Here is a 25,210-nt window from a genome sequence, read left to right as displayed (position 1 = left end):
TTTATGAGATCGGGGAGCTCTAAAGGCAACTTCAGATTATTCTTCCACAAAAGACATAACTGGCAGTGGAAACCCAGTTTGTTAACTATTACACAGAGTGACTGAAATACTGCAGTATAAATAAGATGAATTACCATTAACCATACAGTTGTTAGCAAATGAGAAAGCAACACTCTCCCTGAGAATGGAGAAAAACACAAACTATTCACTGGTTAATAGGTTGTTCTGGTTTAAAAAGCATCCCTGGGTTCAAGAAATGCATCTTTTTCCTTAAAAAATATTTATTTTATTATTTATTTACTTATTTTATTTATTTTGAAGGCGAAGTTACACAGAGAGAGGGAAAGAGAGAGAGAGAGAGAGAGAAAGAGAAATCTTCCATCCACTGATTCATTCCCCAAATGACCAAGATGGCCAGGGCAGCATCAGTCTGAAACCAGGAGCCAGGAACCCCAGTTGGATTTCCCAGGTGTGTGGCAAGGGTCCAAGTACTTGAATTATCTTCTGCTGCTTTCCTAGGCATTAGTCGGGAACTGGATCTCCAGACTTGAACTGGTGCTCTGATATGAGATCTGGGGTTGCAGGCAGTGGCTTAGCACACTGTGCCACATCACCAGCCCAGAAATGTGTATTAAACATTGCTGGAAACCTGGAAGTTAGCACAAAACTTGGTGCACAGTAGAGACTTAGTGTCTGCTGGGAGAATGAAGGAGTGAACAGAGTCTGGCACTTTGTGTCAGTAATTGGTTGGTATCAGTAAAGAGGTGCGTTCCTTTTAACAATTTGAGGATTTTTCTTAGAAGGGGATAGGGTATTATAAACACTTGCTGATCCATTTGCAGTCATTTAACTGAGGTACAGAAAGATATGTATTTGGCTCAAAGTCACAAAAACTGTTAAGTATATTTTACTTCCAAATTCATGCTTTTCAATTATCTACATTGACTTTTTTTTTTTTTCGCCAGGCAGAGTTAGTGAGAGAGAGAGAGAGAGAGAGAGAGAAAGGTCTTCCTTTTCCATTGGTTCACCCCACCAAATGGCTATGGTCGGCGTGTTGCAGCCAGCACACTGTGCCTATCCGAAGCCAGGAGCCAGGTGCTTTTTCCTGGTCTCCCATGGGGGTGCAGGGCCCAAGCACTTGGGCCATCCTCCACTGCCTTCCTGGGCCACAGCAGAGAGCTGGACTGGAAGAGGAGCAACCGGGACAGAATCTGGCGCCCCGACCAGGACTAGAACCTGGTGTGCCAGCGCCGCAAGGCGGAGGATTAGCCTAGTGAGCCGCAGCGCCAGCCCCCACATTGACTTCTAATAACATTTACTCACTTGCTAAGTCAGTCGATCAGTTTCTAAGACTTAGATTCAAAGTAACAACTTCAGATCTCACCTCTGCTATTTTTTCAGCCTTCAGCATGTATCTAATTGTGAGTAAACTCCAATTCTCATATCTGCAGGTCGGTAATAATATTTTACGTGATGTGTGAGGATTAACTGAGATAAAGAAACATCTTCTATCTTGGTAACAAGAACATATAAAAAGCTTAATACATTTTATCTATTACAGCTTAGTTGATTATTAATCATGACATACAGATTCATAAACTAAGTTGAAATTTAAAAGTTTTTAGAGCAATAAAGTGACAAATCATATTGATTATAATGGCACGGTGGTATCTGAAGAGGAAGAAGTTGGAAAAGAGTGGTAATTTGTGTTAATCTTGAAACAGTGCATGAGACTTGTATTAGAAGAGGATGTTATTTTTCAGGGATTGAATTTTTGTAATCCTGAGAACCAACTATATGGTGATCCAATCATAATATGTTTCCCATCTATGGGGCAAAGAATAAGAGAATGTCTCAAAGTTTATTTGTAGTTTTCATTTCTTTTCAATGAACTAAAATAAGTTTTAATTTTCTTTTTTCTCCAAGAAGACATTGGATTAAAAACTACCATTTCACATGTGGAGAAGAAGGTTGGTAAACAAATTTTGCAATTATTCTTATCACATTTTTCCTAGAGTTTGAGGAAATCTGTATCTGTGGTATTGATTCAAGTGAGTAGTTTTCCAATTAATGGGAAGTGGTCCTAAGAGCAGGAATGAGATCTGTCAAGAACTCCACCTGCTTCTATCACGACCCTGCCTAATTGCTTTCCCAGTCTCCATCCTCACATTGACACCCACAGAATTCATCTCAATATCATTCTATTTATCTCTATGACGTTCACTATGAGGCTGAAAACTGTTATCTATCATCTACCCCATATAGTATAAAGCCCAAATTCAAGAAGTCTTCACAAAGTTCATGGAAAATACATATTATGAAAAAATATGCATGAATGTGAACAACATGATGTACCATAATAAACATGTTTTAGTTTGATTTCTATGCACTTTTTGAAGTATCCTTATATCTCTGTATATACCCTTTGCTGATCCAAGCTTCTTCCCAAATCCTGAAACTGTCCCTCTGTGTGCTCTGCATCTCATAGTCAGCCATCAACACATTACAATATATCTGTAATCTTTCCTTTGAAAGTCTCCTTTGTCTACTCACTTGTCCTGGCTAAAACTTGCTTATGTCCTGGAGATGAAGCTGCATTGCACGATCTCTAATGGTGGCAATTTGCTTTCCTACATCACTCATTCAATAGATTTCCTCACCTTTTTATCTTATAATATTCCACTACTCTGTTGATTGCCTGTCTACACTCTTCCTTTCTGTGGTCTTGTTTATTCTTATGGACTTACTATTGTCTATGTATATCACACGGACTGACTCCTCTCTTTTCTCATGGCCTTATTCAATCCATCAAGAAATCCAGTCAGCTCAACTTTTGAAATATACATAGAATTGAATAAAATCTCATTATCCATCTCACTACCACATTGGTGCAAGCCAGCATCTTTTATCTAAAATATTATAACGACCTCCTAATTTGTTTAGCACCTCTCATCCTTTTCTTGTCAAAATCAGTCTTTTCCTGTCAAGATCAACAAATCGGCCAAAGTGATCCTTTGAAAAGAGCAGTCAGATTATGTCATCTAGATGTCCAAATCCCATTATACTTTCCAGTCTTATTCAGAATAAACATTATAGAATGTAAAATGCCATAATAAATCATTATAACACCAACATGTACTTTTCTAACCCAAAACTCCCGTGATTCACTATTTTATGTGATTAAAAGTCTTGTTTGATCTAAAACAAGACCACTATATTTCAAATTAAAACCTATCATTTCTAACCTTACCTAGCCCACCCTCAGGTTTTCAAAATATTTCTGTGTTTTCCCTATTCATTTCATTCTATATCATCTTCCTTTTAAAAAAAATGCTATTTTCCTTTTTTATAGTACATGCAGCAGTGTCTTATTCATTGTAACCATTCAATAACAATTATTCAATTGAATGTGTGACTGCATTAAATATTTAACTTAATTTAAACAAGTAGTTTCGCCTTTTTGAGTTAGCAAATAATATGATGATCTTTCATATATCCTTACTTTTCACAAACCTTAGTTCAGTTATCAACAATGGAGACTGGAGATGTATTATCTTTGCAAATTCGTTTATCTGAGACACTACGTATAATTTAGATTATATTTTTTGTGGTAGGATTTTATTGCTGTGGTATGTTTTAGGTCATAAATCCTTGAAAACAAATATTGCAATGTTGAAATAAAATACAGAGTAGCATGCTGATTCCGTTTTCTCATTGCTGCAGGGTCGTGTACTCCCCATGGAGAATAGTACAGGGGTGACTGACTTCCTTCTCGCGGGGTTAACTGATGACCCAGAACTGCAGATCCCACTCTTCACAGTCTTTTTACTCATCTACATAATCACTGTGGTTGGGAATGTAGGGATGATGCAGTTAATTCTGTTGGACTCTCGTCTCCACACGCCCATGTACTTTTTCCTCAGTAACCTCTCCCTGGTGGACTTTGGTTACTCTTCTGCTGTCACTCCCAAGGTGATGGCAGGACTCCTCCTAAGAGACAAAGTCATATCCTACAATGCTTGTGCCACCCAGTTCTTCTTCTTTGCAGGCTTCATCACTGTCGAAAGTTTCCTCTTGGCCTCAATGGCCTATGACCGCTATGCTGCAGTGTGCAAACCCCTGCATTACACCACCACCATGACAACAAGTGTGTGTGCTTGTCTGGCCATCGGTTGCTATGTCTGTGGTTTCCTGAATGCCTCCATCCACACGGGGAACATTTTCAGGCTGTCCTTCTGTCAATCCCATGTAATTGATCACTTTTTCTGTGATGCCCCTCCTCTCCTGGCTCTCTCATGTTCAGACAGCCACATCAGTGAGATGGTTATATTTTTTGTGGTGGGTTTCAATGCCCTCTTTTCTATCCTGGTCATCTTGATCTCCTATCTATTTATATTTCTCACCATCCTGAGGATGCACTCCTCTGAAGGACGTCAGAAGGCCTTTTCCACTTGTGCGTCCCACCTCACTGCAGTCTCCATCTTCTACGGGACGGTCATCTTCATGTACCTACAGCCCAGCTCCAGCCACTCCATGGGCACTGACAAAATGGCATCTGTGTTCTATACTATGGTGATTCCCATGCTGAATCCACTGGTCTACAGTCTGAGGAACAAAGAGGTCAAAAATGCATTTAAGAAATCTTTGGGGAAGGCAAAATCTTCTTTAGGATTCATGTATTAATTATATAAATATACAGCGAGACATTTGTATTTGTGTTGTATCTACACAGTGAAAATACTTACTTATCTAGCTTACAAGTTGCTACTACTTTGCAGGAATTTACCGAGCTATTTGTGAAGTCTATAAAATAAAATTCTTAAAAAATATGAAACCAAGGAATAATAAATTAGGAAGAATCACCCATTAGCAGGAAATTTTTATTTTAAAATCCTTCTTTCTTTTTTCTTTTTGACAGAGAGAGTGGACAGTGAGAGAGAGAGAGACAGAGAGAGAGAGACAGAGAGAAAGGTCTTCCTTTGCCGTTGGTTCACCCTCCAATGACTGCCGCGGACAGCGCACTGCGGCCGGCGCACTGCGCTGATCTGAAGGCAGGAGCCAGGTGCTTCTCCTGGTCTCCCATGGGGTGCAGGGCCCAAGCACTTGGGCCATCCTCCACTGTATTCCCAGGCCACAGCAGAGAGCTGGCCTGGAAGAGGGGCAACTGGGACAGAATCCAGTGCCCCGATCGGGACTAGAAGCTGGTGTGCCGGCGCCGCTAGGCGAAGGATTAGCCTGTTGAGCCGTGGCGCCGGCTAAAATCCTTCTTAAAAAACATACTCACTCAGTCTCCCACATGTACATGTACACTCACCTATATATATAAGCACTATGAATACATACATCAGTCATGACAAACCCTGCAACTCACACCTACTTCAAGACATCACAGGATATATACATTGTTATAGCAGAATTTAAAACAACTATCTTAGTGAGAGTATACTCAATACAAACAAGTTGCCATTTAATAGAAATAGTATATGTAGGTATATATACATTCTTTTTTTAACTTTATTTAGTAAATATAATTTTTCAAAGTACAGTTTATGGATTACATTGGCTTCTCCCCCCCATATCTTCTCTCCCACCCACAACCCTCCCATCTCCCGCTCCCTCTCCCATTCCATTCACATCAAGATTCATTTTCAATTATCATTATACACAGAAGATCAGTTTAGTATATATTAAGTAAAGATTTCAACAGTTTGCACCCACACAGAACATAAAGTGTAAAATACTGTTTGATAATAGTTATAGCATTAATTCACATTGGACAACACATTACGGACAGAGATCCCACATAAGGAGTGAGCACACAGTGACTCCTGTTGTTGACTTAACAATTTGACACTCTTGTTTATGGTGTCAGAAATCTCCCTAGGCTCTAGTCATGAGTTTCCAAGGCTATGGAAGCCTTTTGAGTTCGCTGACTTCGATCTTATTTAGACAAGGTCATAGTCAAAGTGGAAGTTCTCTCCTCCCTTCAGAGAAAGGTACCTCCTTCTTTGATGACCCGTTCTTTCTACTGTGATCTCACTTGCAGAGACCTTTCATTTAGGGTTTTGTTGTTGTTGTTGTTGTTGTTGTTGTTGTTTTGCCAGAGTGTCTTGGCTTTTCATGCCTAAAATACTCTCATGTGACTTAAGGGCTGATTCTGAGGCCAGAGTGCATTTAGGACATCTGCCATTCTACGAGTCTGCTGTGTATCCCACTTCCCATGTTGGATCGTTCTCTCCCTTTCTTATTCTATCAGTTAGTATTCGCAGACACTAGTCTTGTTTGTGTGATCACTTTGACTCTTAGACCTACCAGTGTGATCAATTGTGAATTGAAATTGATCACTTGGACTAGTGAGATGGCATTGGTACCTGCAATCTTGATGGGATTGTATTGGAATCCCCTGGCACATTTCTAACTCCACCATTTGGGGCAAGTCCGATTGAGCATGTCCCAAATTGTACATCTCTTCCCTCTCTTATTCCCACTCTTATATTTAACAGGGATCACTTTTCAGTTAAATTTCAACACCTAAGAATAAATGTGTGTTGATTACAGAGTTCAACCAATAGTATTAACTAGAACAAAAAAAAATACTAAAAGGGATAAAGTATTAAATTGTACATCAACAAAATGGAGGAATCTGGAAAACATCATGCTGAGTGAATTAAGCCAGTCCCAAAGGGACAAATATCATATGTTTCCCTGATCAGTGACAACTAACCAACCACAAAAAAGGAAACCTGTTGAAGTGAAAGGGACACTATGAGAAACAGTGACTTGATCAGCCCTTGTCCTGACTGTTGATGTACAATTTATACATACTTTTTAAAAATATTATATGTTATACTTTTTATATTAAAAAAAAATTGACTTTTAAGAAAATAGTTCAAAAGATCCTAAGTGAGGATTCATTATTGCTTTTTTGATTGTTCTTGTGCAATGACACTAAATCCCTTTAGGCTCATATTTTGTAAGCTAAATTTCTATATTAATAAATCACTACCTAAAAATATGTTTATATGGCAATTTTAGAGAAAATATATGATAATACAGAGGGAAAAAAAGTATGATAAAGGCATATTTTAATTCACTTAAAAATACAGCACTCAATTTTAATATATTAACCAGTAATAATTAAATAATAATAAATGGTTTTGTATAAATTATGCAAATTTTCAATTCATATTTTTCTAGTATTTTGAGTTCACTGTGTCAAAATTTTTGAATCCATATTTATATCAAAATATTTTGGGCCATTATTTCTTTGAATATTCTTTCTGCCTCTTCCTTTCTTCTTCAACTCCTATTACGCATGTGTTGATATTCTTGTAATATCCCAACTGCTTCACATACACTGTTTATTTGTCTATTTATTTTTTACTCTTAAATTGATTTATTGACAAATATAATTGTATATTTTATGCTGTACAAAATGAATTATTGAACTATGTATACATTGTGGACTAAATCAAGCTAAACAGCATATACATTGGCTCACATCAGTATTCTCTGCAGTGAGGACACTCGGATCTACTCTCTTAGTACTAAATACAGTTGCCATGATGTGCAGTAGACCTCTAGAATATATGCTCCTTCAAATTTAAAGTGTATGTCTTTGGAACAATATCTCCCCAGTCACACTCCTCACTAGCTGATAATCACCATCCTACTCTCAGTTTTTAATGAGTTCAGCCTTTTTGGTTTTTACATATAGATTAGGCCATATAGTATTTGCCTTTCTATGCATGGCCTGTTTTGCCTGGCTCATCCATGTTGTTGCATAGGCTCACCCGCGGTATTGCAAATCACAGGATTTCCCCATTTTTTAAGAACAAATACTATTCCATTGTGTATACATCCTATGTTTTCTTTGTTGATTCATCCATTGGTGACCGGTTAAGTTCATTCTATATCTCAGCTGTTATAAATAATGCAGCAATGGACATAGAATGCACATATCTCTTTAATATGCTGATCTCACATCCTTTAGATACATACTCAGTAGTGGGATTGCCAGATCAAATGATTTTTCTGTTTCAAATTTGTCTAACTTTTAACAGGTGTTTATTGGTTTATCTTCATTTTAAAGAAAGGTGAAAATAAAGACAGAAATCTACCTTTGTTGGTTCATTCCCCTGCACTTATTTTTAAGTGTATACTTTTGCTTTAAATAAATCTTACTTCTCTTTTCACCTCTACCTACATCTCTTCCTTGAAGGTTTTCTTTTTTTTTTTTTTTTTTTTTGGACAGGCAGAGTGGACAGTGAGAGAGAGAGACAGAGAGAAAGGTCTTCCTTTGCCGTTGGTTCACCCTCCAATGGCCGCCGCGGCCGGCGCGCTGCGGCCGGCACACCGCGCTGATCCGATGGCAGGAGCCAGGAGCCAGGTGCTTTTCCTGGTCTCCCATGGGGTGCAGGGCCCAAGCACCTGGGCCATCCTCCACTGCACTCCCTGGCCACAGCAGAGGGCTGGCCTGGAAGAGGGGCAACCGGGACAGAATCTGGCGCCCCGACTGGGACTAGAACCCGGTGTACCTGCGCCGCTAGGCGGAGGATTAGCCTAGTGAGCCGCGGCGCCGGCCTCCTTGAAGGTTTTCTCACATGGACACAAGAACCTGGATCAAATCTAGCCAAGAGGCCACCCCTCAACACAAGGATTTCCTTTCTCCACACCTTTATCTTTCATGTGTGTGCCTTCTTTTAGGAAATGTCCATTTGTTGTTGTTGTTTGGGGTTGTTTATTTTCTTGTGGTTCAGAAGTTCAAGTTATTTATTTATTTTGGATATTAAATCATTATCAATGTATGTGTTCAATATTTTTCCCATTTGATAGGCTTTTCTCTTCAGTTTCTGATTATTTCCTTTGCTGTGCAGAGCTTTTTACTTTGATGTAATCTCACTTGTCTTATTTTGCTTTTGTTGCCTGTGCAACAGGGGAGATGATGGCCTAAGGACACATCTTACAGTGTCATATAGTACAGTAAATATTAGTATATTTACATTTCTAAATCTCTAAGAGAGTAAATTTCAAATATTATCATAAAAGTTATGTGTATGTATATGGTAATTAGCTTGATCTAATTGTTCCACATTGCATTCATAAATCATGACACCAGTTCATATCCTATAAAATACATACAACTACAATTTGTCAATATACATTTTAAAAACCTAAAAAGTATACTGCCATACCAAATTTAGCAGGGTACAAAAAAGAACTCTACTTCATGACAAAGTGGGATTTATTCCAGATATGCAAGCCTGATTCAATATTTAAAAAATTTTAAAATATACTATAAGAGTAGATTTTAAACACTTTCACCAGAAAGAAATGACAAATGAAGCAATGAGTATCTCAGTTGATCTTATTTAATCTTCCTACATTGTAAAGCATAACAGTGTACCCCATAAATATATATAATTATTTGTCATAAAATTCATTATAAAACATAATCTACAATATAATTAACATACTATATAATTATGCTAAAAAAGAAAGGCAATGTGACCGTATTAGTTGCTTGGAGAAAGCCTTTGATAAAATCTATTATCCATTCATAATAAACAAGCAAAGAAACTTCCAGCAAGCTAGGAATAGAGAAGATAGAAACTACAGAGAAGTGGGGAAAGCTAGAAATAACTGAATTAGAGTCAGAGATATCAGTGTGCGGGCCGGCGCCATGGCTCACTTGGTTAATCCTCCGCCTGCAGCGCCGGCATCCCATATGGGTGCCGGGTTCCAGTCCCATTTGCTCCTCTTCCAGTCCAGCTCTCTACTGTGGCCCGGGAAGGCAGTGGAGGAGGCCCAAGTGCTTGGGTGCCTGCGCCCACATGGGAGACCAGGAGGAAGCACCTGGCTCCTGGCTTCAGATCGGTGTAGCTCCGGCTGTAGCCGCCATTTGGGGGGTGAACCAACGGAAGGAAGACCTTTCTCTCTGTCTCTCTCTGTCACTGTCTAACTCTATCTGTCAAATAAAAAATAAACAAAAAAAGAGATATCAGTGTGAACTCATACTTAGCCTAATATAGATACATACAGATAGTTACAGATATAAACTTGAACCTGCATATGTGACACTCTAGTAACAGTGAACACACCTAGCAGCCAGATGGCCAGATCTTGCTCTAATTACCATGGTATAATAAATAGAAGGAAGCTTCTTGGTATAATAAATGGAAGGAAGCTCTTTGGAACAATAGCTGATCCAAGGGCACAGACAAGCTAAACATTTGCTGAGGCTAAACATCTCGTAATGCCCAAACATAAGGAAGTGTTCAGAAATGAAAAGGGCATACCAAGAGGAAACATGAAACAGACTGAAAGTGCTGCCAATGGCCAGAGATGAGACAGTTCAAGCACAAAGGTTAAAACTGGTATGTAATAAAAAGAAATACATGTGAAGTAAGTGACTGAATAAAACGGGATGAGTAGTGATTCTTAAAATGCAGCCCTCTACATGTGCTAAGTTCACCGTAAGCTTTTAGAGTTAAGCTGTCGTGTTTGCATATGTAATGTTTAGTCTTTAGACAAATACATGCTTTTAGGTGGATGAGGATATTACTTTCAGAAGGTAAGTGCGTTGAGAACCATGGCAGGGCAGTCACTGCCCCAGGAAAATCTGAGAGGGTCAAGTCAGGTTTTTATGACTCCTACATCATCAAGAGCTAATACCAGAGATAATTTTGCCTTATCTGTGTCTATGGAAAGCTAGAGCCTACATAAAAGTTTATGAAGATCACTGTCTCATAAAATGTGAGCACACTGTGAGGTGGAAAGACATTCTGTCACCCTTCAGCTAAGTGCATACTCAAAATAGTGATAACTGTGAACAGGTGGAAATTTCAAGAAAACCAGGAGAACAAAACATACATGAAGGTCACCAAAACAAGAATGAGCTCAGTAATGGATTTTTAAGAACAAGAGAGCCATGACTGCTGGTGTCTCCTAGGAAAATGGATGAACCATATTGGGTGCACAAAAGTGAATACAGGCCTCTGCTTGCAGTGCCGGCATCCCATATGGGCACCGGTTCATGTCCCAGCTGCTCCACTTCCTATCCTGCTCTATGCTATAGCCTGGGAAAGCAGTAGAAGATGGCCCAAGTGCTTGGGTCCCTGCACCCATGAGGGAGACCTGGATAAAGCTCCTGGCTCCTGGCTTCAAATCTGCCCAGCTCCTGCCATTGTGGCCATTTGGAGAGTGAACCAATGGATGGAAGATTTCTCTCTTTCTGTTTCTCCTTCTGTCTGTCTGTAACTCTGCCTCTGAAATAAATAAATCTTTAAAAACAAAGAAAAGTAAATGCAATGTGGATGGAGGCACTTAGGAAACTATTGACCTTAAAACTTTGCAGTATGTGGACAGATGATCAACCATTTTCAATGTCACGATGAAGATCAGATGCAGAGGTTTCCACACACATGCACAGAAGTCAAAAGACACTGAAGTCATCCAGTTCCTCTTAACGACATTCTCTTCAAATAATTAAAGTTCTTTTACTGATCAACATTGGACTGGAGTCTGAAAATAAAGACCTAAAGTGAGATAATACCATTACCTGCAAGGAGTTCACAATTAAATAGCAGAGCTACACTTGTTAAAAAAAAATGTTCTGCTGTACAGTTGGCCCACCAAATTGGGATCAATATGTATAGGTTCAACTAACTACAGATCAAAAATATTTGAAGAAAATGTTGCATCTGTCCTGAAAACGCAGTCTTTTCTTGTCATTATTAATTAAATGATGCAATATAATAACTTCACATAACATTTACATTGTGATAGGTATAAGAAATATAATTGATAGGATTGGGAGGATGTGTGTAGGTAATATGCAAATACAATGCTATTTTTGTATGAGGAACTTAAGCCCTGGAACCAACCCACTGAGGGACAGCTATATGTTTTTTCACAAGTGTACTTCTACTATACATATTTGTGTGAGTATGTATAGTATATAACAAAATATTTAATCATATGTAATTAAACTATATGAATAATTTAGTAGGTGTTTGGATAGTTAATAGAGAAGGATGATAGTGCAAAAAAAGGAACAGAAGAGAGGGCTGGGGAGCAGAAGAAAAGGGAAAAAATACATTTGTTGAACAACTGTTTTCTGTTAGGCATTGAGCTAAATTTATGCTCATTCAGTATTCATTTAATACAATTCTGCATTATCATCTTCATTAGAAACACAGAGGATTGCAATGAATCTTTCTAGATCAATAAATTTCATTGGAATAAAGATTATTTTTTCCTTTTTTCTTTCAAAACTTGTGTTAATGCTATTTGTTCTAAATATTTTAGTGGTGTTTTATGTTTTATTTTACAAAAGGATTTATTTGGTTACTTATTTATTTGAAAGGCATGGTTTTAGAGAGATAGGGAGAGACACACATAGAGAGAGAGAGAATCTTCCATCCACTAGTTTGCTCCACAAATGGGCACAACTGCCATTTGTGGGTCATCTTGTTGGGTCAAACAAGAGCCAGGCGCCAGGAACTCTATTCTGGTTTCTGACAAGTGTTGCAGGGGCGCATGTACTTAGGCCATCTTCTTCTACCTTCCCAAGTACATTAACAGGAAGCTGGCTGGGAAGCAGAGCTGATGGGATTCAAATCAGCACTCCTATATGGGACAATGGCTTTGTAAGCAGAAACTTAACTTACTGCCTCACAACACCAGTCTAGATGGGGATTTAAAACTAAATATTTGTTGGGGATGGCGCTGTGGCCTAGTAGGCTAAGTCTCTGCCTGCTGCACTGGCATCCCATGTGGCCACCGGTTCCTGTCCCAGCTGCTCCTCTTCCGATCCAGCTCTCTGCTTATGGCCTGGGAAAGCAGTAGAAGATGACCCAAGTGCTTGGGTCTGTGTACCCATGTGGAAGACTGGAAGAAGATCCTGATTCCTGGCTTCTGATCAGCCCAGCTCCAGCCACTGTGACCATTTGAGGAGTGAACCAGAAGATGGAAAGCCTTTCTCTCTGTTTCTACCTCTCTGTCTGTAACTCTACCTCTAAAAAAAAAAATTAAATCTTTAAAAAATAAAAAATAAATTAATATTTGTGGAGCTAAATGTTTTTGTAGACTCGTGATAGTACTTCCTATCACATAGTCCTTCATTCTGTCATGTTTCCTACCAACAGCTTCCACATTTTCTTATGGGAATCTGTCTATATTAGTTAGGGTAGTAATATGAGTACTATCTGTTATATGTGCACACATCATGTGTGCTTGACCATACAAGTTTTTCTTGCTAATATATTGCTCAATTATCTTTGCTTTGGAACATCAAAACAAGTGATTTAGTGACTGAAACTGTTCCATTTAGTAGCTCCTGTATCCCCAGGGGCGTGGATTCTCTCTCTCCAGCTGGTGGGGAAAAAAAAAAAAGAGAGAGAGAGAGAGAGAGAGAGAGCAGGCAGCTGATCACAAGTGATATCTCATGGTCCAGACTTGGAAGTGACACTTATGACACACTCCATTCTCAAGAACACAATCATATGACCATGGCTAACTGCATGAAAGTTTATAAATTAGGTGTAGTCATATGCTAACAAGAAAAAACGAAATATTTTTGTAAACAGTTAAGAAGTCCCTTCCATTGTAATGTGATCATCTATTAGTATTAATTTTACTCTCCTCCTCCCACACATACACACATGGAAAATAGTATTCACCTCAACCAGGGAGACAACATAACTAACCCTGATACAAGCAAAATATCCAGGATATCAAAGGAGTTTAATTTAGGTCTTCTCCATCTACTCCAGATATAGCTCTTGTGGTCTGGCAAATTATGAACTAAAAAAGACTTCACTCATTCCACATTCATATGCAGTATATGATGTCTGAGAAGAATAAAAATAATTAGAAATAAAAGTTCCCTTTCATGATAATGAAAAATGAAAGACATATGGGATAGTTCTGAAATCTTGCTGAACTAGTTAACATGATGAAGGGCACTCAATTTGGTGATGTGAGATATTTCTTCGTAAGACCCTAATTTTTCTTGTTTTTCTAGGTCCCTGATCCACCTGTTAGATGTTTTATTGAATATGACCATTTTCTTACTCCTTGTGACAATTTCTAAAATATATCAAAGACTAAATGAAATCAAAGACAAAATTAACACAGGCTTTTATTCTTTCAGAAAGGGAACCCATCTGTCATTTTTTGAGTTTTAACAGGACTAAAGGGTAGGACATGAGATTGAGTTTTATAGTAAAAAAGGAAATGTTGAGACTATGGAGGATCAGCAAGCATTTTAGTAAGATGGGATTTCTGGACTATGAAACTTTCTAATTGATCTTCAGCTACATCTAATGGTTCTTTGTTAACAGCAGGGTGCATGGTATTCCAAAAGAGGGGAAATTGCTCTGTGTGACATGGGGGTTTTGAGTCCAGCCATTTCTATAAAGGGTGCTATTTACATAATGTTCTTTATGAGAAGATGATGGTTGTGGCAGGCAGTTTTTTGAAGACATGCTGAGGACTGTGATCTCCTTAATTACTATTCAGTTTTTGCAGCTTCCACGTACGCAACTTTTTAATTCTTGAAATTGTTTTAGTGCTCAGCCAAACACTTTGATAGCTTCTTTCATTTTCTTTTTCCCTTCTTTATTGTGATTATTTCATTTAATCAGTACTTATGATACATATCCTTTTATATTAACACATAAATGTACATATTTATGGGACACCATGTGATGTTTTCATACATGTACGCATAGTGTAATAATCAAATCAGAGTTAAGTATGTACATCTAACTTGTCAAGCATTTACCACTTTGTGTGTAAAAGCATTAGTTATTTCATGTAGTTGTAAAAATATATTGCACATTATCATTATCAATAGTCACCCTACTGTCTAATAGAATACCAGCATTTATTTCTACTAACTGAAACTTAGTATCTATTGACCAGTCTTTTCCCACTCTTCCCTCCCATCCCCTCCAGCACCTGATAACCATTATTATTTCTCAACTTCTATAAAAGAAACTTTTTTTTACTCCATGTATGAGATCATACGGACTTGTCTTTCTGTACCTGGCTCATTTTACCTAATGTAATGTCCTCCAGGTTCATCCATGTTTCACAAATGATACAATTTCATCCTTTTATGACAGAACAGAATTCACTGTGTGTTTATATCACATTTCTTTATCCATTCATCAGTTGATGGACACTTAGATTGTTTCCACTTGCTAGCGGTTATGAACAGTGCTGCAGTAAACATGGGGATGCAAATGTAGCGTCAACATACTACTTTCATTTTCCTTGGAGACACATATAGAAAAATTAATAGCATTACTTTAATTCTCAGTGCACTGTTTTTATAAAGTGTGAAGTATTGTCTCCTAGAAGGAATCTAGCCATCACTTCGGGAATAGCTGCTGAGGCATAATCAAGTCCATTAGAGAGAAATTCCAGAGGAAAATGCAGGAGAGTGTGGAAGCAGGGGTCCAATAGAATTAGCATAATCATCCCTGGTTTTATATAACTGGAATTATGAGGCAGATGATGATAAGCATTACAGAGACCTTTAGTTCTAGGTACGTTAGGCCTAGAATGATGAACTCAGTCCCTTCCATCTTGTCCTCCATGGATGCTATTTGTGAATCACAAGATGGCCGATAGTAGTGACAAATAAAGAACTGAGTTTTAATAAAGAAGTTGCAGTGAAATTAAAATATGTAAGTAACATGTAGATTATTTCCTTATAGAAATAACTTGTTCTGCAGATGTAGAGAATGCACATGACAAAAAAATTGGTTAAGTGAATGTGCTGTCTATAACATTATATACTGTTGAAATTGGAAATCCTTAGGGGTCATTCACCCAGCTTCTTAATTTTGTGTATTAGTAAACCAAGGTGCAGAAAGAGTTATCTTTTTGTGACTTTTCCAAGGCAACAAATCCAGTATGACTCCATCTCTCAGGCAAGATCCCGTGAATCAAGAAACAGTTTACCTCTCTACGATGAACACATTCCAAGAGGCACACATACCCACAGTGGATCTTCATTATGTTCTACAAAATCACTGAAAACACTGAATTATGAAAAGATGAACTTTCTTTATGCATGTTTTTCTTCTAAAGGAACTTATTTAATATATATTAGTGATTCATTAACACTGAATTCACAACCAACAGTATTACAGCTCATGCCTAGACAAAACTTAGCGAGCACATACACTTTCTTTTTAAGGCACATCACACAGATTTCTCAAACCTGGAAACACCCGATAGCACTTCAGCACCATCTTTGGAGAAATCACCAACAAAGGGCACAAAAAATGTGACACAACACTGAATAAACTACATAAAGAATACTTGTTTATATTATGAAAGCTGAAACAAAACAGTAGATCATTGCCTTGTTCAAACTCAGCTGGGAATGCAGGCATAAGGCAATTCATATTTTTCACCACTCTGCACATATCCTCAAATGACCATGAGAGCACTGTGAATGTTGATTGTGGGGGTTGCAAATAGATTTTCTTGAGTAGGCAGATTTGAAGTTAAAGAACCTGTGAATAATGCCAACTGGTCATGTGTGTGTGTGTGTGTGTGTGTGTGTGTGCGCGTGTGCATTCAATCCTCTTAATTGTGCTATGAGGATAATTGGTTATTACCCTCATTTATCTATAGACATAATTTAGGCTAAAAATGTTTGAATAATTTATTCAAGTTTACACAGGTATTAACTGGAAGAGTCAAGCTTTGTACCCAGGAAGACTAGTTCCCAAGTCCCACATTAGCTGATATTGAATTGAACTAATCCAATTCACATTATTCATTGATTTCTTTGGTCTAAGTTTATTGTTAGTAATCACGAGTATAGAAATGACTAAGAAACTCTACCTAGATTTGGAATTTACAACAGAATAACTGAGATAGATACTCATATGTAAATTAGAGTCAGTAAAATCAATGCAGCAGCAAAGGCCACTCTGGAAATGTGAACAGAAGTTAATACATCAGGTATAGGAATGCAAGCTCTGGGAAGAGGTGCATACACATTCAAATAGTAACCTATCACTTACTATCTGGGAAGCACTGTCCTAACTAAATTCCTCTGGGCCTCATTCACACAGAGTGACAAATAGTAAGTAAAACCCTGATGAGTGCTCCCTATAACACGATCATTTGTATGAAGTGATGGCCTCCATCTTGCTTTGGTAAATGTAAGGAGCAACGTCCTGGTCTTTAGGTTACAGATTAGTTCGTAAGTCTGACCTTGGGTTTGACTCTTGTGTTCAGATTTGCTTCATGGTGAGCTCCATGTTGCAATTTTTCTTCATTTGAATTTGAAGCCTATATCACAGCTCCCATTAACTGGCAATCATTGTGCTGTCCCCATCTTCTCCTAGTCCCTTAACACCAAATTCGAGGTCTACATCCTAAACACTTTCGTTTTCCAAAGATAGCATATTAGCAAATGTAATATCTTTATTGGTGTGTACGATAGTCTATTAATTTCTGATATGAGATTGTTTTGGTGCAACAATATTTGCATTGTTCTCATGCATGGATTTCAAATTTTTGCATCAAAATAAACATACCTTTTAATTCCATTTTCCATGACTTTTGAAGTATTCTTAAATAAAATTTTCATTCTATTCTATTATAAGAAACTCTACCTAGATTTCTATTCTCACAATTTTTTAAGTTCATACCATAATATTTATGCTGTAATTATGTAAGGATTTGTTATAAGTTGACATGAATAAAACTATATGTTATACAGCCTGACACCTTTATGCTACAATGCTGTAAGATAGTACAACTGTCTACATTTTGTCATGAAGGAAAGTGAGAATTGCAGAGGTATATGACTTCCTAGGAGTCCACACCTAGCAAAACATAGATTCAAGGAGCAGACATTTGGCTCAGCTGCTTCAGACACCCACATTTCACATTTAGATGCCTAGTTTGAGTCCTGGTTACTCTGCTTCCAATCCATCTTCCTGTTAATGTGTGCCACAGGAGGCAGCAGTTAAGGTCTTTCGGGGATTGGGAAACTTTTCTCTGCCAAGGGCCATTTGGATATTTATAACATCATTCATGGGCCATACAAAATTATCAACTTAAAAATTAGCCTTCTGGGGCCAGTGCAGGGGTATAGAAGGTTCATCCTCCATTTACAGTGTCAGCAGCCCATATGGGCACCAGTTCAAGTCTTGGCTGCTCCACTTTCAATCCAGCTCGCTAATAATGCACCTGGGAAAGCAGTTCTTGGGCCCCTGCACCCATGTGGTAAACTCAGAAGAAGTTTCTGGCTCCTGGCTGTGGGGAGCAATCCGGACTAGACTAAGTTACTCGAATTAAGACTTATTCTATGCATCTGCTCTCCCACAATATGGCACTGGGAGAGAAGTAAATAGCTTCTGCACAGCTGCCTCCAGTTCAACTAATAAACTGTAGGACTTGCTCCTGATTGGAGGAGAGCAGCGTACTCGGCGTGTGGGCAGCCGAGTTAGGATTGGCGGAGGAGGACTATAAAGGAGGAGAGAGATGGCATGCACCAGGAACATCTAAGGGGAACATCTGAGGGAACACCTGTGCAGCCCCCGAGAAGAGCCGGCCGGCGGTGTGCCGCTCCCCTGCGGAAGTGGGGAAAGCGGCCAGGGGGAACTGCCCTTCCACGGAGGTGGAAGGGATAGTAGCCAACCCGGGAAGAACCAGCAGCAAACCCGGGGAGGGCCGAGCAGACGAAAGAACAGCGCAGGGTCCTGTGTCGTTCCTCCACGAAGAGGGGGAGCGACATAATGGTGCCGTGACTCGGATAGGAAACCTAGCTCGGATAGGAAACCTAGGACGGATATGAAACTTAGGAGGGAAGAAACGGGAAGAACTGGGAAAATATCGGAGAGAGAAACTAGCAAACAGCCTAGGGAAAATATCGGAGAGAGAGACTAGCAAACAGCCTAGGGAAAAGCCGGACGAAAAAGGTGCCGGAAGAAGCTATTGAAAGCCTAGGCATAGATTCGGATACGGACTACGGGGGAAGCTGGGAGAAATCTCTAAGGTCGAAAGCGAAAGTGAAAGCTAGAACAAACAGACTCGGACGCGGACTGTGGGGAGAGGCCAGGAGAAATGAGGGAGGAATATTGTTGGAGGAAAGCTGGGGGAAATATACCGGGTAGAGAAAAATGTTAGGGAAAATGAAGCCGCGAGTGCAGGCCGAGGCGGATACGAAAGCCACTTTGGGATTCTCAAGTTAGCCCGGGAATAGGGGGCGAAAAGTTGAAACCAGAAGCTGAAACGGAAGCCAGATCGTGGGGCGGAGACGTATGCTGGGTTGAATTCGCCAGGCTAGCCCGGGGAACTTAGATTGAATACTAGTGGCGGACACGTAAGCTACGCTGTGTTACTCGTGGAAGCCGCCGCGTGCAGAGAGAGCACGGGGCGTGAATAGATAGGGAACGGGGCTGGCGCGAGGCCGTGGTGCAGACGCGAAGGGCGTGGAGACCGCGGAGCGCGCGAAGCCAAGCCGCGCAAAGCCGGGAAGCTGCGCAGATGAAAGAGGCGCGGGCTGAAGCGGCTCAGCTGGAAAGCCGCGGAGAAATAGCCTCGGGGCGGAGCCTGCTGGCACGGCGAGGCACCGGGAAGCTGCGGGGATAAGAGAAACAGAAGTTTTAGAAGTAAAGTGAGAGAAATAGGAATGCTGGAAGATAGAAGTGGAATGGGAGAAATAGGAATGCCCTGAGATAGAGAAATAGAGAAATAGAAAGGCCTCCCCTCAACATGGCAATAAGAAGGCTTGGATTCGGTCTGCCCGATTAGTGAGGCGATGAGCACCTGGGCGGCTAGCAGCTTATGCGCCGCAGGTCACCGAAGACAGGCACGAATTAACATCAGTAAGGCCTCCCCCACAATACGGCAATGAGAAGGCTTGGATTCGGTTTGCCTGATAGGGCTTGTAAGCCCCCTGCAGGCTCGACCAGAGCATGCGCTGCAGGGCACCGAACACAGGCACGTATCAGCGCCTAAAAACCTCCTCACAACATGGCGAAGAGAGGACCCGGATTCGGTTTGCCTGATAGGACTTGTAAGAGCCTGTGGCAACTCTAGCAAGTAGAGCAGAGTGTGTGCCGCGGGACACCGAAGACAGGCGCGTATCAACGCTAAAAAATAAAAAGAAAGGGGGATCTGTGGGGAGCAATCCGGACTAGACTAAGTTACTCGAATTAAGACTTATTCTATGCATCTGCTCTCCCACAATATGGCACTGGGAGAGAAGTAAATAGCTTCTGCACAGCTGCCTCCAGTTCAACTAATAAACTGTAGGACTTGCTCCTGATTGGAGAAGAGCAGCGTACTCGGCGTGTGGGCAGCCGAGTTAGGATTGGCGGAGGAGGACTATAAAGGAGGAGAGAGATGGCATGCACCAGGAACATCTAAGGGGAACATCTGAGGGAACACCTGTGCAGCCCCCGAGAAGAGCCGGCCGGCGGTGTGCCGCTCCCCTGCGGAAGTGGGGAAAGCGGCCAGGGGGAACTGCCCTTCCACGGAGGTGGAAGGGATAGTAGCCAACCCGGGAAGAACCAGCAGCAAACCCGGGGAGGGCCGAGCAGACGAAAGAACAGCGCAGGGTCCTGTGTCGTTCCTCCACGAAGAGGGGGAGCGACACTGGCTTAGGCCTGGCCCAGCCCTGGCCATTGCTACCATTTAGGGAGTGAAGCAGTGGATATAAGATACCTCTCTCTCTCTCTCTCTCTCTTTCTCTCTCTCTCTCCCCTACTCTCTCTGTATCTCTGTTATTATCACCCAGCGACTCTACTATTGAGTGTATATCCAAAGGAAATGAAATTAGTGTATTGAAGAGACATCCAAACTCATATATTTATTCCAGCACTATTCACAATAACCAATGAATGGGATAAACCTAGGTGTCCATCAGCAGATGAAGGAATAAATAAAATGTGGTATATATACATAATAGAATACTAGCCAATCATCAAAAAAAGATTGAAATTCTGTCATTCATAACAATGATGAAACAACAGGACAGTATATTAGGAAATAAGCTAGGTACAGAAACAGAAAAACTACATGATCTCACTCATGTGTGGAATTTAAAATAGTTGATCCCCTGGAAGGTAAGAGTTCAATGGGGCTAACAGAGTGGAGAAGAACTGGAGAGGCAGCTGAGGAAAGGCTACTCAGTACTCAAAATGTTACCATTAGGTAGCAGGAACTAGTTCTAGCATTCTATTGCACAGTAAGTTGACAACTATGTATATTTCTAAATAGTAGAAGAAATGATTTTGAATGTTCTCAGCACAAAGAAAAAGATAACACAATGTATCCATGCATCTAAACATCACAAAGCACCCCATGAATATGTGTTGTTATGTGGCAATCAAAAAATTTTTAACAAAATATAAAGTACTTAAAAATTTTAAAAATAGTAAAGCATAACGTTGAACTAAGAAACTTAATAAAACCAGATATTACATCTTTATTAAATCAAATATTCATTTAAAACAAAAAAAGTTCAAAAGTGTAGAAATTAACCAAATAATTGCAACTATTCAAGGAGTATTTACTCCAGAGAAAAATGTAATAACAGTGAGCTTTCGGCATTTCAGCTTGCTCTATTTGCAGGCTCTGTGTTGGCCTTGAAACTCAGCAGACCGAACTACAGTAGCTCAGAAAAACATCAGCCTAACATCTAGAAAGGTGAATCAAATGTGTTTGGAATTTATGAAAAGGCCCCATCCTAGAAGGATGGCACGGTTTCACCTGTCTGGTTCCTCTCTAGGAAAGTCTCATTAGGTTTTATCTGTATTTCACTGACTCGGTTTACTGTGTGAGGAAAAAAACCTACTAACAGCGAGTTTACCAAAGCATTGAGCAGCAATTATTTAACACTGCAATTGCCTTAAGATGTAATTATAAGCTGCAGCAAACAATAATCTGATAAAACTGTTAAAAGACATTTTGGGAGAAAACAGATCTTCATAGAAGGACTTGAAATGCTCAAATGAATATCTGAGGTTCATGCAATTAGGCGCACATGCAAGGCTTCCCGCCTGAGAAGAAAAGACCTGAGAGGTTTTACCGCTTCCTCTTTGGCTGAGCGTGAGCAGGAAATGAAGACTAAAGCAGGAGGTGAACTGCTGAAGCACTGAGGACACGCTCTAACACACTACACAGAAACTACTCACACGGCTTGAGGAGATCAGTCATTTAAAAGCATGAATAAGGGCCTGCCTCTCCTGGAGCCCCTATCCTAGCTGCTGTGACAGGAGGCTTCTGACTTAAATAAATCTTGCTTAGCTTAGAAAAAGAATTTACTAAAGTATGTCCAATTTTCAGTTGACCACTAAGCTGAGAAGATGATCTACTTCTACAGCAGCCACATAGAACAAAGAAAATACCTCTAATGTACACAACCCAGAAGAATCACTACCACACACACACACACACACACACACACACAACTAAAGCAAATTCTAGGGAGGAAGGCAAATATGATTTCCAGATTATGCAACATTTTATTACTTAAATGCCAGATTTAATATATATACATACATACAGATATGCATATATATGTATATATGTATATATATATGTGTGTGTGTATATATATATATATATATATATAATGACCCATACAACGAATACACAGGTTTTAAAACAGTTAACAGAAATTGTCCTTAAGGAAGCTTGGATGTTAGACTTAAATGACAAGTATCCAAAGTGGATTAAGTTAGCTTATTGTGGATTTTGTGAAATTAAAATGTGAATCCTAGAGAAGACTTTGCCTTCCCCACAGCGTTTTTAAAGGCATTCTTGACTTCTTTATTCCTCAGAGTATAGATCAGTGGATTCAACATGGGAATGACTATGGCATAGAACACAGATGCCATTTTGTCAGTGCCCATGGAGTGGCTGGAGCTGGGCTGTAGGTACATGAAGATGCCTGTCCCATAGAAGATGGAGACTGCAGTGAGGTGGGAAGCACAGGTGGAAAAGGCCTTCTGACGTCCTTCAGAGGAGTGCATCCTCAGGACAGTGGTAAATATGAACAGATAGGAGACCAAGATGACCAGGATGGAAAAAAGATCATTGAAACCCACAACCAAAAAAATCACCATCTCAGTGATATAGGTATCTGAGCATGACAGAGCCAGCACAGGAGGGGCATCACAGAAAAAGTGATCAACTACATGGGATTGACAGAAGGACAGCCTGAAAATGTTCCCTGTGTGGATGGAGGCATTCAGGAAACCACAGACATAGCAACTGATGGCCAGACAAGCACACACACTTGTTGTCATGGTGGTGGTGTAATGCAGGGGTTTGCACACTGCAGCATAGCGGTCATAGGCCATTGAGGCCAAGAGGAAACTTTCAACAGTGATGAAAGCTACAAAAAAGAAGAACTGAGTAACACAAGAATTGTAGGACATGATTTTGTCTCTTAGGAGGAGTCCTGCCATCACCTTGGGAGTGATAGTTGAGGAGTAACCGAAGTCCACCAAGGAGAGGTTACTGAGGAAAAAGTACATGGGCGTGTGGAGACGAGAGTCCAATAGAACTAACCCAATAATTCCCAGATTTCCAATCAGACTGATAAGGTAGATGAAAAAGCAGATTATGAAGAGTGGGGTCTGAAGTTCTGGGTCATCAGTTAACCCCACAAGAAGAAATTCAGTCACCTCTGTACTGTTCTCCATGGGGAACTAAGTGACTGCCCTGTAGCAATGAGAAAAGAGAATCAGCACGTCCACTCTGTGCCTAATTTCAATATGACAATAATTTGTTTCCAAGGAACCCTCATCTAAAGCATGCCATGCCAAAAAAATGAATCTTGTATTCTTATAAATCATACAGTGTCCCAGATGGAAGAACTTTGGAGATAATTCAACTCAATCTCCTAACCTCATAGAAGAGTCAACTAAAGCCCAGCAAAGAAGACATCCATGCTAAGGGGAGAGGGAGTGGGAGAGGGGAGGGTTGCGGGTGGGAGGGAAGTTATTGTGGGGGAAGCCATTGTAATCCATAAGCTGTACTTTGGAAATTTATATTCATTAAATAAAAGTTAAAAAAATTTAAAAAAGAAAACATCCCTGCTAGTTCATCAGCTTAATCACTAACTGAAAGAGTAAAAATTCCAATTGAAACTGTGTCAAACAAATGCAAACCATTCTCATTTTTTACTTTGTCCCTTAGTCCATTGGGGTTACTACAATGAAAAACCTTGGGCATGGTAGTTTATAAATAGAACTTTATTGCTCACAATTCTGAAAGCTGGAAAGTCCAACATTAAGGCACAGATAGACTTGGTGTCTGGTGAGAAGACACCACCTATGCCATGAATGCCGTAGAGGGCATCTTCTGGTTGCGTCTTTGAAAGGTGGATGAGCTGGTTGGCTCTCTGGGACTTCTATTCTAAGAAATCAGCCCCATCCAAGAGGACTCCTTTTTCATGACCTAGCAATCACGTCCGAAAGGCTACACCTCCTAATATCACATTAGAGGTTGGGAATCCAAAATGAATTTTGGAGAGATGCCAGTTATCAAATAATAATATTTAGTAAAATTGATGTAATCCTGAATTGTTTTTTATTAATCCTTTCCATTTTGACAAGAACAGTGTTATGTGAGAGATAATTAAATGAGGCATATAATTAGCATACAATGATCTTATAGCATATTATGGTACACCTGGTGTTTAAACAATTGTAAAAATAGTGGAAACCATCTATAAGGAAAAATATTTTAAAAATAACAATTAAGTTACATTCATACAGTATTTACTACTACATCCAAATGACCTTGCTTAGATGGGAATTATCTGGTGCTAACTGATTCTTAGACTCTTTAATTCTTCAAAACAATTCAGTTTAATCAATACCACAGATAAAGATTTCTCAAATTTAAAAAATGTGCTAGGAACTATTTCGAAAGATTTTACCAATTTTTCTCTCCACATATGAAATTCTTAAGTTTTAACCCAGAACTTTCATGAGGAAAAATAAAATTAAAATGTGGTTTAGTCTATTGAAAAGAAAGAATAGTAATAATTCAGTGAGGCATTTGCTTAATTTTGTTTACCTCTTATTGGGCTTTGATGCACAGAGGTGAAATTTTCTTATGCATTAGACTAAGATAGGATGCTTCGGTTTCTTTTGAGAACTGTGTATGACAAAATTGTTTATTCTCCTAACACAGATCTCATGTATTCATT

General features: G+C 39.6%; 2 protein-coding genes across 2 annotated transcripts; one reads left to right on the top strand and one right to left on the bottom strand.

Moving 5' to 3' along the window:
* The first annotated feature begins 3,735 nt into the window (after positions 1-3,735).
* Positions 3,736-4,683, top strand: LOC100344040 (olfactory receptor 5B12). Its single transcript, XM_008271576.4, has one exon. It carries the CDS (start codon positions 3,739-3,741, stop codon positions 4,681-4,683), a length of 945 nt encoding a protein of 314 aa, XP_008269798.2. The 5' UTR covers positions 3,736-3,738.
* An 18,068-nt stretch (positions 4,684-22,751) lies between these two features.
* On the bottom strand, positions 22,752-23,870 carry LOC100352387 (olfactory receptor 5B12). Its single transcript, XM_002709172.3, has one exon. The coding sequence runs from the start codon at positions 23,694-23,696 to the stop codon at positions 22,752-22,754; it is 945 nt and encodes a 314-aa protein (XP_002709218.1). The 5' UTR covers positions 23,697-23,870.
* Between the last annotated feature and the right edge of the window lie 1,340 nt (positions 23,871-25,210).

Source organism: Oryctolagus cuniculus, chromosome 1 (genome assembly GCF_964237555.1).
Source record: "Oryctolagus cuniculus chromosome 1, mOryCun1.1, whole genome shotgun sequence".
Lineage (NCBI taxonomy): Eukaryota > Metazoa > Chordata > Mammalia > Lagomorpha > Leporidae > Oryctolagus > Oryctolagus cuniculus.
The sequence above is the reverse complement of the archived record's forward strand: the minus strand, read 5'-3'. Positions and strand labels throughout refer to the sequence as shown.